We start from the raw sequence: 13,928 nt of genomic DNA, 5'->3' as shown, positions 1-13,928 counted from the left end.
TCGCAGATGTGTCTTACTATCAATCTTTTGTTTCATTGCTTTTTTTCTTCTGCTGGCGGGCTCCCTGGCGTTTCTGTGTCCGTCGTGTGTTGTTTTGCGAGTTTTCAGAAACATTCTTGTTGCAAATTTGCCAACCGTTCCATTCTCCAGCCTCCGTTCGCTTCCATTCCAACTCGAATACTTCTACTGCTGCCCTGTCAATCACTCTTTCCAACCCTTTTGCTCCCCATTGCATTCATTGCATTTCATTTTTGCACTAAGCTGCATAAGCTGCGCAGTCATTCTTCTTCGCTCCGTTCCCCCGCGCGTTTTTGCTCGTTGCTCGTTGCTCGCTTTTCGGCTCCCCCTTCCCCTCCCCGCCTTTGCAACGCTGTCACCACAAACAACAAAGGCGTTTCGTCACCCAAGTCCGACAACAAGCACTCTGCTCTTTATTCTGAGCGCGTCGTCGTCTTTCCCGGTTGTTTCGCTTTGTGTTTTTGGCCTCTCTCTGTGTTCCTGCCGCTGCGAGAGTCCACTACGACGCCCTCAACACCCGCTCAAGTCTCTCTCCACTGGTACACTGACCAAGAGCGGTTGGCACTGTCACGTCCCGCCCTGAACGCCGCGCTGCTGGCTGCTCACTTTGTTTGTTTGGACGTTTTGGGTCATCAGTTCTCGTTCCCTCGCGTCATTCTGACCTTGCCTGCATAGGACGCTGCGCTATTTGGTGTCCTAGCTCGCTCGCCGTAGCACTCGTATTCTTTCGTTCAGGCGGGTCTGGTTCTTCTGTTCCAGTTGCAAAGCAGAGTCTGCATTGACCAAGAAGACGAAGAAGAAGAAGAACAAGAAAGCGCGTCAGCCCAAGTGTCTCGGTCTGGCTTTTTGGTGTCTGTGTGTCCTTCCGTTCCGCTCGTCGTTCCCGTCCCCCACCATCGCAACCCTGGCCACCCTCGGTAGCAACAGTCTTGGTGGCAACGGCAGTGCGGGTGCCGGTGCTGGTGGAGGTGGTCCCCCGCATCATCCATTGACGCGATCGCGTTCGCCTTCTCCCGAGTTACGCCGCACAAGGGCTCGACGATCGACTTCGGCTGTGGGCTCAGCACCCAGCAACCAGATCGAAGAAGAACACACTGGCAACAGCGAGGACCCCGACACCCAGCCAGCCAGCTCAACTTCACGCCGCACCCGTCGACGCTCCAATAGCAGCGACGACGACAGCGCAGATACGACCGGCGCAAGTACTGTAGCGCCGACTTCTCCAGCTTCCAAGAACACCCGCCGCAGCAAGCGCCGTATTGCCGAACCCGAACCCGACTCGTCAATGCCGCTCACACACCTCCCGAGCAGTAACGGCGATGCTCCCACTTCCGCTGCCGCCGCGAGCAGTTCCGCCAATGGCAACATTGCACCTAGCTCCTCGCATGCCGTTCAGTACCCAGTCGATGGTGAAATGACTGTCATTGATGAGCGAGAAGGCTTCAAGGAGGAGTATGTTCGCCTCATCATTCAGTCGCTCCGACGCTATGGCTACCTTTCCAGTGCCAGCGCACTTGAGAAGGAGAGTGGCTTCTCCATGCAGGCCCCTCACGTCCAGCAGTTCCGCCAAGGCGTCCTTGACGGCGACTGGGCTGTCGTGGAGTCCCTCGTTGGATCCATGGGCGTTGCTTCACCTTCGGAGGTGCACACGGTCAAATTTCTCATTGCCGAGCAAAAGTTCCTCGAGTTGCTCGAGCGTCGGGAGCTTGTGCCCGCCCTACAGGTCTTGCGCAACGAGCTCACTCTGCACGGCCGCGCGTCTCCGCGCTTGCACAAGCTCAGCACGTTCATGATGTGTAGTACCTCTGAAGAGTTGCTGCGCAAAGCCGAGTGGACTGGCGCGGGGCAAGCATCCCGCCAAGCACTCCTTGTGGCACTTCAAGGTGAGTTAAGGTTGCCGCGGGATGTCGAGTTACTGGGTTTGTGGCAGTGATTGTGTCGCAAACTGATGATTTTTCCTTGGCCCCGCCCCGCCCCCCTCTTCTCCCTCTATCCGCGCTTTGATAGACCACATTTCACCCTCTGTCATGATTCCCGAGCGACGCCTCGAAACGCTGGTCGACCAAGCGCTCGAATTTCAAGAGCTCACCTGCGCGTATCACAACTTTGCCACTGAGAGTAGAAAGACTTTGTTGCATGACCATTCATGCGACCGGTACGTTTTTGTTTTACGAGTCAGAGCGGGTATGGTGCCGCGAATCCATCCTTCTTGTTTTTCATTTTGTTTTGTTTCCCGCTTTTGTTTTTTTTTTTGGTTTTTTTGGTTTGCAGCAACCTTATTCCTCGCAAAACGCAGCAAGTGCTCGCTGATCATCTCGACGAGGTGTGGTTTGTCAAGTTTTCCAACGATGGAACGCGCCTTGCTTCCGCTTCCAAAGATTGCCTGATTATCATTTGGGATGTGTCGGTATGAAGAATTTCGTTTTGTTATGTTTTGTGTTTTTGTTTTGTTTGGCAGCTGGTTATTGGACTCGGCTCTTACACCCCTTCCTCCTATCTCATTCCCATCCTCCAGAAACCTGTCATTGAAAAACTCGTCACTCTGACTGGTCACAAGGACGCCGTTTCGTTTGTTTCTTGGAGCCCAGACGACAAGACGCTCGTGAGCTGCAGCAACGACTACACGGTGCGGATGTGGGACGTGAAAACCGGCGTGTGCAAGCGTACCTTGACCAAGCATACGCTCAGCATCACCTGCTGCTCATGGGCTCCAGACGGCAGCAAGTTTGTCACGGGCAGTCTCGACACGACTGCGATTGTTTGGGTGAGAGCGGGTTTTTTGATTTCGGCTTCTGCTGTTGACCTGTCCCAAGTCCTTTTGGTTTCTCACAAATTGATCTTTTGTTGCTGCTGGAATCCAGGATGTTGAGGGCAACCAGCTCGACAAGTTCGACGCACGTTTCACCGACATGGCCTTCCTTTCCGATGGCAAGCGCCTGCTTGGCGTCCACTGCCACGGAACGGTTGTCATGTATCACATTGGCGAACAGCGTCGCGAAGAAGTGTAAGGCTACAGAATTGAGTGGCAACTACCAAACCGAGGATTGGTTCGAGTGCTGACTGGAGTGAACATGACCAGGATTCACGAGACTGGCGCGATCACGAGCATTTGTCTTTCAAAAGATGGCAATTACCTGTTGCTCAACTTTGCTGCGTCTCGTGAGGTGCGTGACTGTCTGCGCTTTTGCTGTCGATCAATGTTCGAGTGCTCACTCACCCGAGGCATGTTCACTCACCCGAGGCATGTTGTGCGTTCAGAGTACCACACTGGCTCGAAGCCCACAAGACGGAGCGCGAATTCATCTGTGGGACATTGAAAAGCGCGTTTTGGTCAACAAGTACTATGGCCACAGACAGAGCTCCTATGTCATTCGTTCGTGCTTTGGAGGGCTCAACGAGAGCTTTATTGCCAGTGGCAGTGAAGGTGCGCGCTTTTGTCGTGTTGCCGTTGCTGTTGCGAAGTGTTCCTTCACTCTTTGCTGACCTGAATGTCCCATCGCCTTTTCCCCGCCCCCCTCTCTTTTGCTGTTGTCGGCAGACTCGCTGATTTACATCTGGCACCGTCACCACGGACAGCTGCTGGAGCGATTGGCTGGGCATTCTAACACCATCAACTGTGTCACATGGAATTCGCAAAACCCCTTCATGTTTGCCTCTGCTAGTGATGACTTTACCGTCCGCGTTTGGAGCACGCCGGCACCAGCACCGACCGCATGTAACGAACCGAATTGTTTTTGGGACGAAAGAGTTTGGTATGACGTTGTGCCTCACTTTTTGCCTTTGTTTTTTTTTTTCAAAATTGCGCAGATCCACACTATCCTGCCCACATGCTCGAGACGGACGATATGGGCGTTCCAGTTTCCGAGGGTGGTCCCGGCACGAACGTGTAGCTTCTTCGGTCTTTGATTTTTTTTTTTTTTTTCTTTTTTTGCTTTGATTTCATTGCAGTTTTTGCAAATTGTACGCTCTAAATCATCACACCCCTTCCATCTCTTGCTTTTGATTATTCTCTCAGTCGTTTGTAGACGTTTGACTTGTCAAATCCATATCTCGATCACTCCTTCTTTGTCTTCGTTTTTCCCCATTGATCCTCTTCCCCAGTTTCGTTGGTCGCCTCTCCGTTCCCCCCCCCCCCCAGCTGGACTCTGCCGTCAATCCAGTTCCGCAGCACTTGCACACCAGAGCACTCTTGCGTGCTGGTACTCGTGTCCTCGCTCACGCCAGAGCTCACACAGCCATGAGATGAATGGAGATCTCTCTCAACTCTCACACACACGCTCTTCTTGCCTTGGACCCCCGCTTCGACGCACGCTGGCCAAACGCCATTCATTCGCGCCATTATGGGGTCATGCATACTCACTCCATTGTTGTTGTGTGGCCCGTTCGTCGCTGGGTTTATGCGTGTTGTGTGTGTGTGTGTGCGCAGGCCTCATCCCGCTCTGCTGTGGCCACCGTGTTGCCCCGTCTCGCTGTCGCGCGCACTGCCGCTGCCGCCACCGCCATTGCCGCCGCTGCTGCCATCCGGTAAGAGGGCGATCTGCCAAACGCTTGGCTGCTGGGCATGCATGTGGGAGGGTGGGAGTGGAGGTGAATGCACGCCTTTATGTTTCGAAAACCCCCCGCTATCACCCCCTCTAAGCTCTTTATCTCTCTCGCATTGATCTCTGCTCCACCTATCGCTCGCTGGGTCTGGACGCTTGCGTTGAACAATTCTGCCTTCTTTCAACCTGACCTCGGTCTGTTCTGCAAACCACCGAACGACCCAAAATCAATTGGCGCAGTCCCGCTCGCTCCCTGCACTCGACCACGACGCGCGCCCGGACACCTGCCGCTGCCGTGTCTGTTACCACCCGCACTGCAGTCCGCTCGTTCAACTCGCTCTCATCTGCTCAATGTGAGACCTATCGAGCTCCTGGGTCTTTTTTTTTTTTTTTTTTTTTTTTTTTTTTTTTCGTTTTCTTTCTTCGCTGATGGTTTGATGATGGTTGATTTGGATCCTTTCTGCAGTTGGCGAGATCAAGGTTATCAATGTGCCACCAATGGCCGATTCCGTCGTCACTGGCGAGCTTGCTCGCTGGGAGAAGGGTGAGACACACGATTCTTTCCGTGTGCTGCAAAACACCACCGAATAATTCTTACTTCCTCTGCGTCTGGCTCTCTCCAAAACACAGCTGTCGGCGATTATGTCAAGCGCGATGATTTGATTGCTGTTATTGAGACCGACAAGGTCAACATTGACATTGCTGCCCCCGAAAACGGCATTGTTCGTGAGCACCTTGCCGCTGCCGCTTCCGTCGTCACCGTTGGCCAGCCCTTGTTCAAGCTCGAAGTCGGAGGTAAAGGGGATGTTTTACCGAGCTATTTTGCGACAATGGTCTTTGTTGCTTGGAAGCTCAGCTCTCATTTTCTCATTTCCCTTCCCAAATGATGTGGCTGTGCAGTTCCTGCTCCTGCTGGCGCCGCCAAGCCTGCCCCTGCCGCTGCCCCTGCCGCTGCCGCAGCACCAAAGAAGGCCGAGCCTGCCAAGCCCGCCCCCGCCCCCGCGGCCCCTGCTGCCGAGGTTAAGAAGCCCGCTGCCCCTGCGTCGGCTCCTGCTGCTTCCGCTGCTCCCGCCACTTCGTCGTCGGCTGCCGCTGGCACTCGCACCGAGCACCGCGAGAAGATGAACCGCATGCGTCTCCGCATTGCCGAGCGCCTGAAGGACTCGCAAAACACTGCTGCCATGCTCACCACTTTCAACGAGATTGACATGACGTACGTCGCGCAGCAGCTTGTTTCGTCCTTGCATGTGTTCGGGGCAGGGGAGATGAGCGGAATTGTGTGTGTTCGCACTCGGGGGGGGGGTGGAGCCCATGAAATTGATCACCGACTTTTTCGACTCATCGTCTTGTTCATGTCTGCAGCAACATTATTCAGCTTCGCAACGACCTCAAGGACGATTTCCAAAAGAAGCACGGCGTCAAGCTCGGTTTCATGTCCGCGTTCATCCGTGGCGCAACTGTTGCTCTTCAAGACCAACCCGCCGTCAACGCCGGTGAGTAGCAGACCTGCGCATTGCGAGGCGCTTTTTGTGTTTGCTTGTTCCGGGAGGGGGCGGGGGTGTCGACCCGCTTTTGCGTTCACATGGGCTCAACCGACCCCCCTTTTTTTGTTCCGTTGCAGTTATCGATGGCACCGACATTCTCCACCGCGATTATATCGACATTTCTGTCGCCGTTGCTACCCCGAAAGGCCTTGTCGTCCCCGTCCTGCGAAACTGCGAGAAGATGGGCTTTGCCGACATTGAGAAGGCTGTTGCCGCTCTCGGCGAGAAGGCTCGCACTGGTGGTATTGCGATCGAGGACATGGCTGGCGGCACGTTTACCATCTCGAACGGTGGCGTTTACGGCTCGCTCATGGGCACTCCCATCATCAACCCCCCACAATCTGCCATTCTTGGCATGCACGGCATTTTCGACCGACCTGTCGCTGTCAAGGGCAAGGTATGTGGTGTGAATCGATGATATCGTGTTTTTTTTTTTTTTGTTTTTTTTTTTGTTTTTTTTGGTCTTGCGATTCTCGAGAACGAGGCGTCTCACCTCATGGACTACATGAACTTTGGATTTCGCCTCTCCCATCTTCCGCCGATTCATTGCAGGTTGAAATCCGCCCCATGATGTACGTTGCTTTGACGTACGACCATCGCCTGATCGATGGCAGGGAAGCCGTCACCTTCCTCCGAAAGGTCAAGTCCGCTGTCGAGGATCCCCGCACTCTGCTTCTTGACCTCTAAGCAGCAAAATTCGCAACGCTATAGTGCAGTCTGATGCGTCTAATGTCTGTCATAGCACGTTGGGCCACTCCCATAGGTGGTTTTCTTGTTTTCGCTTTCTTTGTCGTTTTGTTTGACGCCTGGGCTGCCTCTTTTAATCGTCGCTGCTGTAGAACTCGTTCTGTCTTGCCGATTACATATCTTCGATAGTATCGTGTTTTGTGCATCCGAGAATTCTGACAAGTCAACAAAGAAGAACGATGCATCATTGCATCAGCCACGCAACAGAAGCCGTCAGTTGAATCCGAGCGACTTGACAATCGTTTTCGGATTGGTTGACATGGTCGTGTAGATGATTCCGAAATCCTTGTCGCCGGATGACCGATGATTCCGAAATCCCTTGTCGCCGGATGACCAAAAACCCCAACCCCAACAAAAAAAAAAAAAGGGTCAACAAAAACGAAAAAGGGAAAACGAGCAGACCAATGACACGACATGGAGTCCCGACTCGCTTCGCTGTCACACATTGCTCAGGATACAGGAGGGGATTGTCTTGAAGCGTCCTATCGACCAGCGAGCCAGTGTGCCAATATAGATGAGTGGAGGGACAAGCGACTCTGCTCCAGACGGACAGTTTTGAATCTTCAAAAGCAAACAGTTGTGACGTTGTCGCGATCGAGGGCTGCGGTCTCTCGTCCGCTCTGCTCGCTGTCCGACTCTCCAGCTCTCATATCATGAAGCCTCCACCCTTCCAATGTTCCCCGCTTGCATGTAGATCGCCCTTTGGAAGCCGCACGTCGCAACAGCGCCAGCGTCAATCGTTTTTGTGTTTTGTAGTGTTGACATGTTCTTGGATCGTCCGTTAACGCGCTTGGTAAGGAACGGTCTTAGAATGGGGTCTGAGAAAAAGTTTGATGAGTGTTATTAGAATGTATAAATGTCAATGGGGGAGGTGGCTACCCAGTGAACCAGCGAACTGGAGTCCATTCGAGTCTTCCATTGGGTTTTCCATTGAATTCCCATTACGAAGGCCCTGCTGCGCGTTGCTTCGAATTCATTGAGCCTCGCGCTTCTATACTCGTGTACTTGGATCTGTTTGATCTTTGGCTCCTCATCGCTAAACCTCGTTCTACTGCTTTCAATGCAACTTTCCATTCAAGTTCAGTCTTTTTGACCTTTCAATCTCATCTGCATCAAAAGCTTTCCACCTCATTTTTTTTTTTTCTTTTTCGATTCTCAATATCACTAACGCACCCAACAACAACCACAGATGCAGATTGAGGTTGGATCGCGATTGCCGGTGCGCAAAGCAGAGCCAACCGGCTTTGTATGGCGTAAGATTGAAAACCCCTCGACCACACTCGTCTGTCTCTGCTCTCTCCAATGCACTCACGCCATTGTCCTTGCTATTGCTGCTTTGGTAGAGAAAGCAGAGATCATCAGCACGCGGACGGCTGCAGACGGGTCGCAGAGCTACTATGTGCACTTTGTCGATTGTAAGGGAAACTTGCTGCCGTCCATTGTGAGCGAGATCTGCTTTGAGTACTGACCCACCCCCGCCACCCCACCACCCTATTCCATGCTTGGCCTTTGTTTGCAATCGTCGATGTGGATTCTGGCTGCGTGGCGCAGTCAACAAGCGACTGGACGAGTGGGTTGGCTTTGATCGTCTGGACACGAGCAAGATTGAGCCGCCCAAGCCGCCCGCAACGCTCGACAAGAGCAAGACAGGGCCTGGAAGTGGCCGCGGAAGTGCAAGTGCTGCTCAGCGCAAGCGCAGGGTCGAGGAAGATCCGGTCCAGCTCACCCCAAACAAGCTCACCGCACTGCAACACGCAAACAGTGTCGGTCCCGACCTCGCTGCGTCGCGTGCCGACACTCCACTTGGGACTGATGGAGAGGTAACGTGGCAGAGAGTTTTCAGGTGGTCGTTTGCTGTCAGTCACACGCTAATGGTGCGTTTTTGGCCGTTTGTGTTTTCGCGCTCGCCGTGTCTCATCTGTAGCTCCGATCTTCCGAGATTGATCCCGCAACTCCACTTCCAATCTCGTTTGGCGCAGCTGGCCTTGCAGAGGCTGGGACGGCCTCCAGTACTGCGCCAGGCACGCCAGGCGTTGAGGGAGCCAACAATCTGTCGGCCGGCGGATCGATGCGGCGCGGTCCGCCAATGACGGGGAGCATCTGGTCGTCCGACGATGTTGTTACCCGCATGAAAAACATTGATCTCATCGAGATGGGTCGCTTTCAAGTGCGCCCCTGGTACTTTTCGCCCTATCCAGAAGAGCTCACCAAAGGCCCCATTCTGTACATTTGCGAGTTCTGCCTCAAGTATCAGCCGACCAAGACTGCGTTTTTGAGGCACAAGGACAAGTGTGGGTTGCGTCACCCGCCCGGCAACGAGATTTATCGCAAGGACACGCTTTCTGTCTTTGAAATTGACGGCCGCAAACATCGGGTATGGTTTTTCTTTTCGTTTTCTTCCTTTATTCTCTTACAAGGGGCTTTCGTGGTTGCTTGCTTTGTCTGTTTGTTTTGTTGTGCAATTGTTTTGGAAACCATGCGAAGCTAACCGTTTGATCGGTCTCGTCGACAGAATTACGCACAAAACCTGTGCTTGTTGGCAAAGCTCTTCCTCGATCACAAAACCCTGTATTACGACACAGATCCGTTTCTGTTCTACATCATGTGTGAAATTGACGATCGAGGGTCTCATCTCGTTGGCTACTTTTCCAAGGTTTGCGCTCAAACATCCGCTGATTGTTTGTTTCAATTTGTTTCAGAACCCAGCTCCAACCTTTCTCTCTCACTTGTTCCAATCCCCTCTGCAGGAAAAGAGTCCTCCGAAGACTATAATGTTGCCTGTATTCTAACATTGCCGCAGTATCAAAGGAAGGGCTATGGCCGCCTTTTAATCGAATTTAGTAAGTTTGCCCAAAAACAAACAAATAAAGAAAAACATGTTTTGAAGCAAAATGCTACAGAACCACTCACGGCAGCTGTCTGTCTCTTCTCCACCTCCCCCCCTTGTTTTTTCTTTCTGCTGTATTGCTCAACCCTCAGGCTACGAACTCTCCAAGATTGAAGCCAAGGTTGGAAGCCCAGAAAAGCCATTGTCTGACTTGGGTTTGCTCAGTTATCGGAGCTACTGGTCGTTCGCCATTCTCGAAACGCTGCGCAACTATCAGGGCAGCATGGCCATTGCTGATTTGAGTGCGTACACGTGCATCAAGCGGGAGGACGTGCTGAGCACCCTCCAGCATTTGAATCTCATCAAGTACTACAAGGGCCAATACGTGATTGTCATTCCCGTGGAAATGGCGGAAGCCCACGACAAGCAAGCGGCCAAACTCAAAGTCCGCATTGACGACCAGTGTATCATCTGGCAACCAATCGACTGGGTCAAACGTGGCAAGTGGTAGTCCATGGATGAATATGTTGTTATTGTTATTGTTTTTTTCTCTTTACAATAGATTATACAATGGCTTGTCAACTAAAATGAAACAATGAAACACGCAAGCGGCTTGCTGCTTTTGAATGGTAAAAAAAAAAATGAATCAACAGATGGAAAAGAATAAAATCGTTCCAACCCCTCTCAAAAAGTACTTGTCGTCTTCTTGAAAAAAAAAAAAAAAAAAAAGCTCCTCATTCCGCCAAAGTCATGCCGGTGGGGAGCCCAGCGTCGTCAAACGCAGAGTGAAGATTCACAGCCGCGCGTTGGCTGGCCTTAAACATGCCTCCGAGAAGGCTCATTAATACCGCGTGAGTCGCGCCTGGATTGCTTCGCTTGACATGAGCAAAGTTTTGCTTTACAAATGCAGCAAACGCGTTCGGCTCGCGCCGCTTGGCCGGTGTGCCGTCCGCTCGTTGAGGAGGCAATAGCTCGAGGCGGCCATAGCATCGTCCACAGCGCTTGGCATTGGTGTCGATCGATTTGGAGTGTCGCCCGACTTCCAATCCGCAACCCTCATTGACGCATCGATAAGTGAACTTGTATGCAATCGCGTAGCTGTGGCACGTGGTGATGTTGAGATGCGGGAAGCACTTGCTCGCCTGGTGGGCGTAGTGACGAAAGTGCGGTCCGTGCGGCGGCTTGCTCACATGGTCGATCAGCCATGCTGCTACGTGGCACATTTCGTGGCAAAGTGTCGACTCGAGTCGCTCATCGCGGTCCACCACCTTGGTTGAAAGCTCAATCACCGCAGAGTACACGCCCAGGGAGAGTGTCACACGAGCACGGCCAGCGGTCGTGGCTAGATTTGGGCTCCAGACGATCGGGAGGTCGTGGGGCAACTTGTTGCCAAAGATGGTGCTGTTGAACTTTCGGAAGAGTTCGCGCGCCCGCTGCTCCCGTCGCTGGGCAAACATGCGCATTTCGCTCTTCACGGAGCCCTTGGTGCTGCCTGGAGGCTGGCGTCCCTTGCCTCCTGGTGTGGAGCTCGCAACAGCCTGAGGTGTGTTGGGTGAAAGGACTTGCAGGACTGGACGATGGAGAGGTGTGACTGGTGACATTGACCGTAGCCGCGATGGCGATTGGCTCACGGGTGCAGACCAGGAATCTGAATCTGATTGATCGTTGCCATCCTCACTCTCCTCGGCATCCTCGGCAGCCTCGGCATCTTCTGCATCCTCAAAAATGATGTCATTGTCATTTTCATGGTCGTCTTCGCTCTCGTCGTCAGACACGACGAACGCAGTCGCGTGCGATCTGTTGAAAGCAGTTGTAGGCAAGATTAGAAATGAGCACGAGAATGCAAACAATGTCACACCGAGACAGAAGCTTCAGAGTCAATGACACGACGCGTACTTGCGTGCTTGCGGGTTGTTGTTTGCTCCTCGGAAACTGGTGCACACTGTCCAAGTGTCAAGCACGATGAGGAAAAGAAAGGAAAACCAACACAATCGAAAAAAAAAAAAAACGAGTACAAAAAGAATCGACTTACTCGCCCTCAGCTCATCATCTGCTTCATCATCATCATCAACGGTGTCGCCGTGGTCGCCGAGAATGTGGCTCGTTTGAATGGAGTGTGATCTCACAAGTGTTTTGTCTGCCAACCACAGATCGTTTCGCAATCACGGTGAGAAATCTGTCAATCCACACAATCTCAAAACACACCCCATTTTGTCGGTTGCTGTTTTTTCTCCGCTGCTGGATCTCTGCCTCCCCCAAACATAAATCTCACCTGATTTGAGTGGAGGGGAGAACGCGGTCACTGTGCCTGTGGTTGGCGTGGGTGCGCTCAACGACCGAGCCAACGTTGCATGGGCGGAACTGGACGCGCGGTGAGGAATTTCGGCGAGCGAATGGGAATTCGGCAGGATTGGTGACAGAACTGGGGAAGCCGCGCAGCTCGACGCGACCGGACGCACCACGGGCGACACGGACACGGGCGAGTCGGCTGGTGTTGCGAATCTGGGGCTGACCGTGACGGCTTGGGAGGGCGGCGACGCGGCCGTGGCGGGAGATCTGAGGGTCGGGCAGACCCAATCTGTGGCAGGATGGGCGGCAGGTGTGCCGCTCAGATTCAGCCGCTCCAGCTGCAGATCTAGCATATTTTCGTGCATCCTCTGCTCGTCCTCGGGGCTCCGGAGAGGCGAGAACAGCACGGTGACTGCTGCGTTCAACGCGGCGTCGCTCTCGCGGTGGTGCTGCGAACTGCGGCGCTGGAGGGAGAGATGGGGCGGCGTGACCAGAGCGCATGTCTGCGAATTTTCGTCGTCATCCTCCTCCTCCTCCACTTCATCCGCCAGATCTAGCATGTGCTGTTGGTTTTCCTCCGACCAAGCGGACTCGTCGAGGTGGTCGTAGTCTTTGCAGTTGAGCATGTCTTCCTCGAATTTCTCAAACTCCATGATGACTGCGGCTGTTGCTGCCGCGTGGTGGTGCGCGCGACGGCGATAACGTGTGGTAATGTTTGGCGTGCAGAACAGGAGATCCTGCTGTTGCTGCTGTTGCTGCTGCTGTTGCTGTTGCTGCTGTTGCTCCTGATGTTGTTGTTGTTGTTGTTGGTTTTGGGGTGTGGATGGCTGCGATGGTAAATGGTGTTCGTCCAGCAGTGAAGCAGACGACCCAGTGTCGAAATTCTGCGGCGACTAGAAAACGAAAACCAACCAGGTAATGAGGATTGGATCGCGAAGAAGATTGTGAGATCCGAACACAATGGATGAAGCAAATCAATCAACAATGTCACAGATACTGCAAAGTGCAACAAAACCAAAATGGTGTGCAGACGACAGTGACCTCCACAGCGCGCCAGCATGAACGTGTGGTCAGCCCGTGGTGGGGCTTTTTTCTTCTTTGTTCTTTTCTCTTTTTTTGCGTCTTGCTAGTTTGCTTGATTTCTCTCTCAACTCAAAACCTCATTCTCTTTGAATCGTGTCTTCCATCCCGCAATGATCCGATATTGCAATATTGCAGAGCGATTACGCAAATCTCAAACAAGAAAACATGCTGCTTTGAAACCGTTTCAAAGCCGCGCTTTTTTTTTTCTTGTTTTTTTTTTTTTTTGTTTTTGACGTGATTTCAAAGCGCTTTGCTTGGATTTGTCACAGTGGGGTGTTGCAATGCAAGCAAAGCGACGTGTGGCCCGCTCTTGCTCTCTGATGACGTGTGGAACAGCGCGAGTGACTCAGCAAAATGCCGTGATTTCAAACCCCCGCTCTGCTTCAAAATGCATTTTGATTTGCTCCGAAAATAATACAATAAAAGATAAAACAAAATACGCACTTGTTGGAGAGGTGACAAGTGGAAAGAGCAGTCCAGGTGAAGAGCACTTGACGCGATCGGCGAGTGGGGGATGCGGTGCTGCCCAGGTCAAAAAGCAAAAGCGATGGAGAAGAGGAAGAGGAGGAGGAGAAACAACAGCGGTTTCAGTCCACCACAATCCGCGGTCATTTGTTCATCTTGCACTCCACTCATCGAAGAGGCAACCACCACGGCGAGCGAGTACAGATTGGCATGTGCGTATGTGCATGTGTGTGTGTGCGTGTGTGGGTGTGGTGTTGGACGTACCGAAAGCTGGGCAAAGTGACGCTGGCGGGCGGGATGGTCCCAGCCGTACTGCTGCCGAAGCGAGGCAATGCGAGCGATGAGCTGCTGGTGCTCCATTCTCGTGTTGCGTTGACGGGGACTGACTGAAAGACTGGGGTTTAGATTTTTGCA

At 52.8% G+C, this 13,928-nt stretch overlaps 4 protein-coding genes across 5 annotated transcripts; 3 read left to right on the top strand and 1 right to left on the bottom strand.

Annotated features, from left to right (window-relative positions):
- Window positions 1–80: 80 nt before the first annotated feature.
- Window positions 81–4,081, top strand: CAOG_02679. Of its 2 annotated transcripts, XM_011271863.1 has the most exons (10): window positions 287–557; window positions 655–1,901; window positions 2,026–2,173; window positions 2,290–2,425; window positions 2,534–2,782; window positions 2,880–3,022; window positions 3,098–3,182; window positions 3,277–3,442; window positions 3,557–3,733; window positions 3,826–4,071. In XM_011271863.1, exons 2-10 carry the CDS (start codon window positions 1,304–1,306, stop codon window positions 3,906–3,908), a joined length of 1,785 nt encoding a protein of 594 aa, XP_011270165.1. In that variant the 5' UTR covers window positions 287–557; window positions 655–1,303; the 3' UTR covers window positions 3,909–4,071. The 2 variants fall into 2 exon arrangements, with proteins under 2 accessions (XP_004349429.2, XP_011270165.1); XM_004349379.2 differs by having other exon boundaries at window positions 81–1,901; window positions 3,826–4,081.
- Window positions 4,082–4,444: 363 nt separating this feature from the next.
- CAOG_02678 (dihydrolipoamide succinyltransferase) lies at window positions 4,445–6,981 on the top strand (the record flags this gene model as incomplete). The annotated part of the gene is made up of 8 exons (XM_004349378.2): window positions 4,445–4,542; window positions 4,800–4,912; window positions 5,026–5,103; window positions 5,190–5,354; window positions 5,460–5,772; window positions 5,922–6,052; window positions 6,181–6,500; window positions 6,656–6,981. Coding segments are annotated over 8 exons (1,353 nt in total), but the record flags the coding sequence as incomplete, so codon positions are not given.
- Window positions 6,982–8,039: 1,058 nt separating this feature from the next.
- CAOG_02677 (histone acetyltransferase Tip60) lies at window positions 8,040–10,188 on the top strand (the record flags this gene model as incomplete). Its single annotated transcript, XM_004349377.2, has 7 exons — window positions 8,040–8,103; window positions 8,194–8,265; window positions 8,402–8,670; window positions 8,775–9,224; window positions 9,363–9,503; window positions 9,606–9,690; window positions 9,830–10,188. The coding sequence occupies 7 exons, from the start codon at window positions 8,040–8,042 to the stop codon at window positions 10,186–10,188; spliced, it is 1,440 nt and encodes a 479-aa protein (XP_004349427.2).
- Window positions 10,189–10,411: 223 nt separating this feature from the next.
- Window positions 10,412–13,874, bottom strand: CAOG_02676 (SPRT-like metalloprotease; the record flags this gene model as incomplete). Its single annotated transcript, XM_004349376.2, has 5 exons — window positions 10,412–11,474; window positions 11,574–11,619; window positions 11,710–11,814; window positions 11,950–12,859; window positions 13,779–13,874. The coding sequence occupies 5 exons, from the start codon at window positions 13,872–13,874 to the stop codon at window positions 10,412–10,414; spliced, it is 2,220 nt and encodes a 739-aa protein (XP_004349426.1).
- Window positions 13,875–13,928: the final 54 nt, after the last annotated feature.

The sequence above is a fragment of the Capsaspora owczarzaki genome, assembly GCF_000151315.2.
Source record: "Capsaspora owczarzaki ATCC 30864 unplaced genomic scaffold supercont2.3, whole genome shotgun sequence".
Taxonomy (NCBI): domain Eukaryota; class Filasterea; order Ministeriida; family Capsasporidae; genus Capsaspora; species Capsaspora owczarzaki.
The sequence above is the reverse complement of the archived record's forward strand: the minus strand, read 5'-3'. Positions and strand labels throughout refer to the sequence as shown.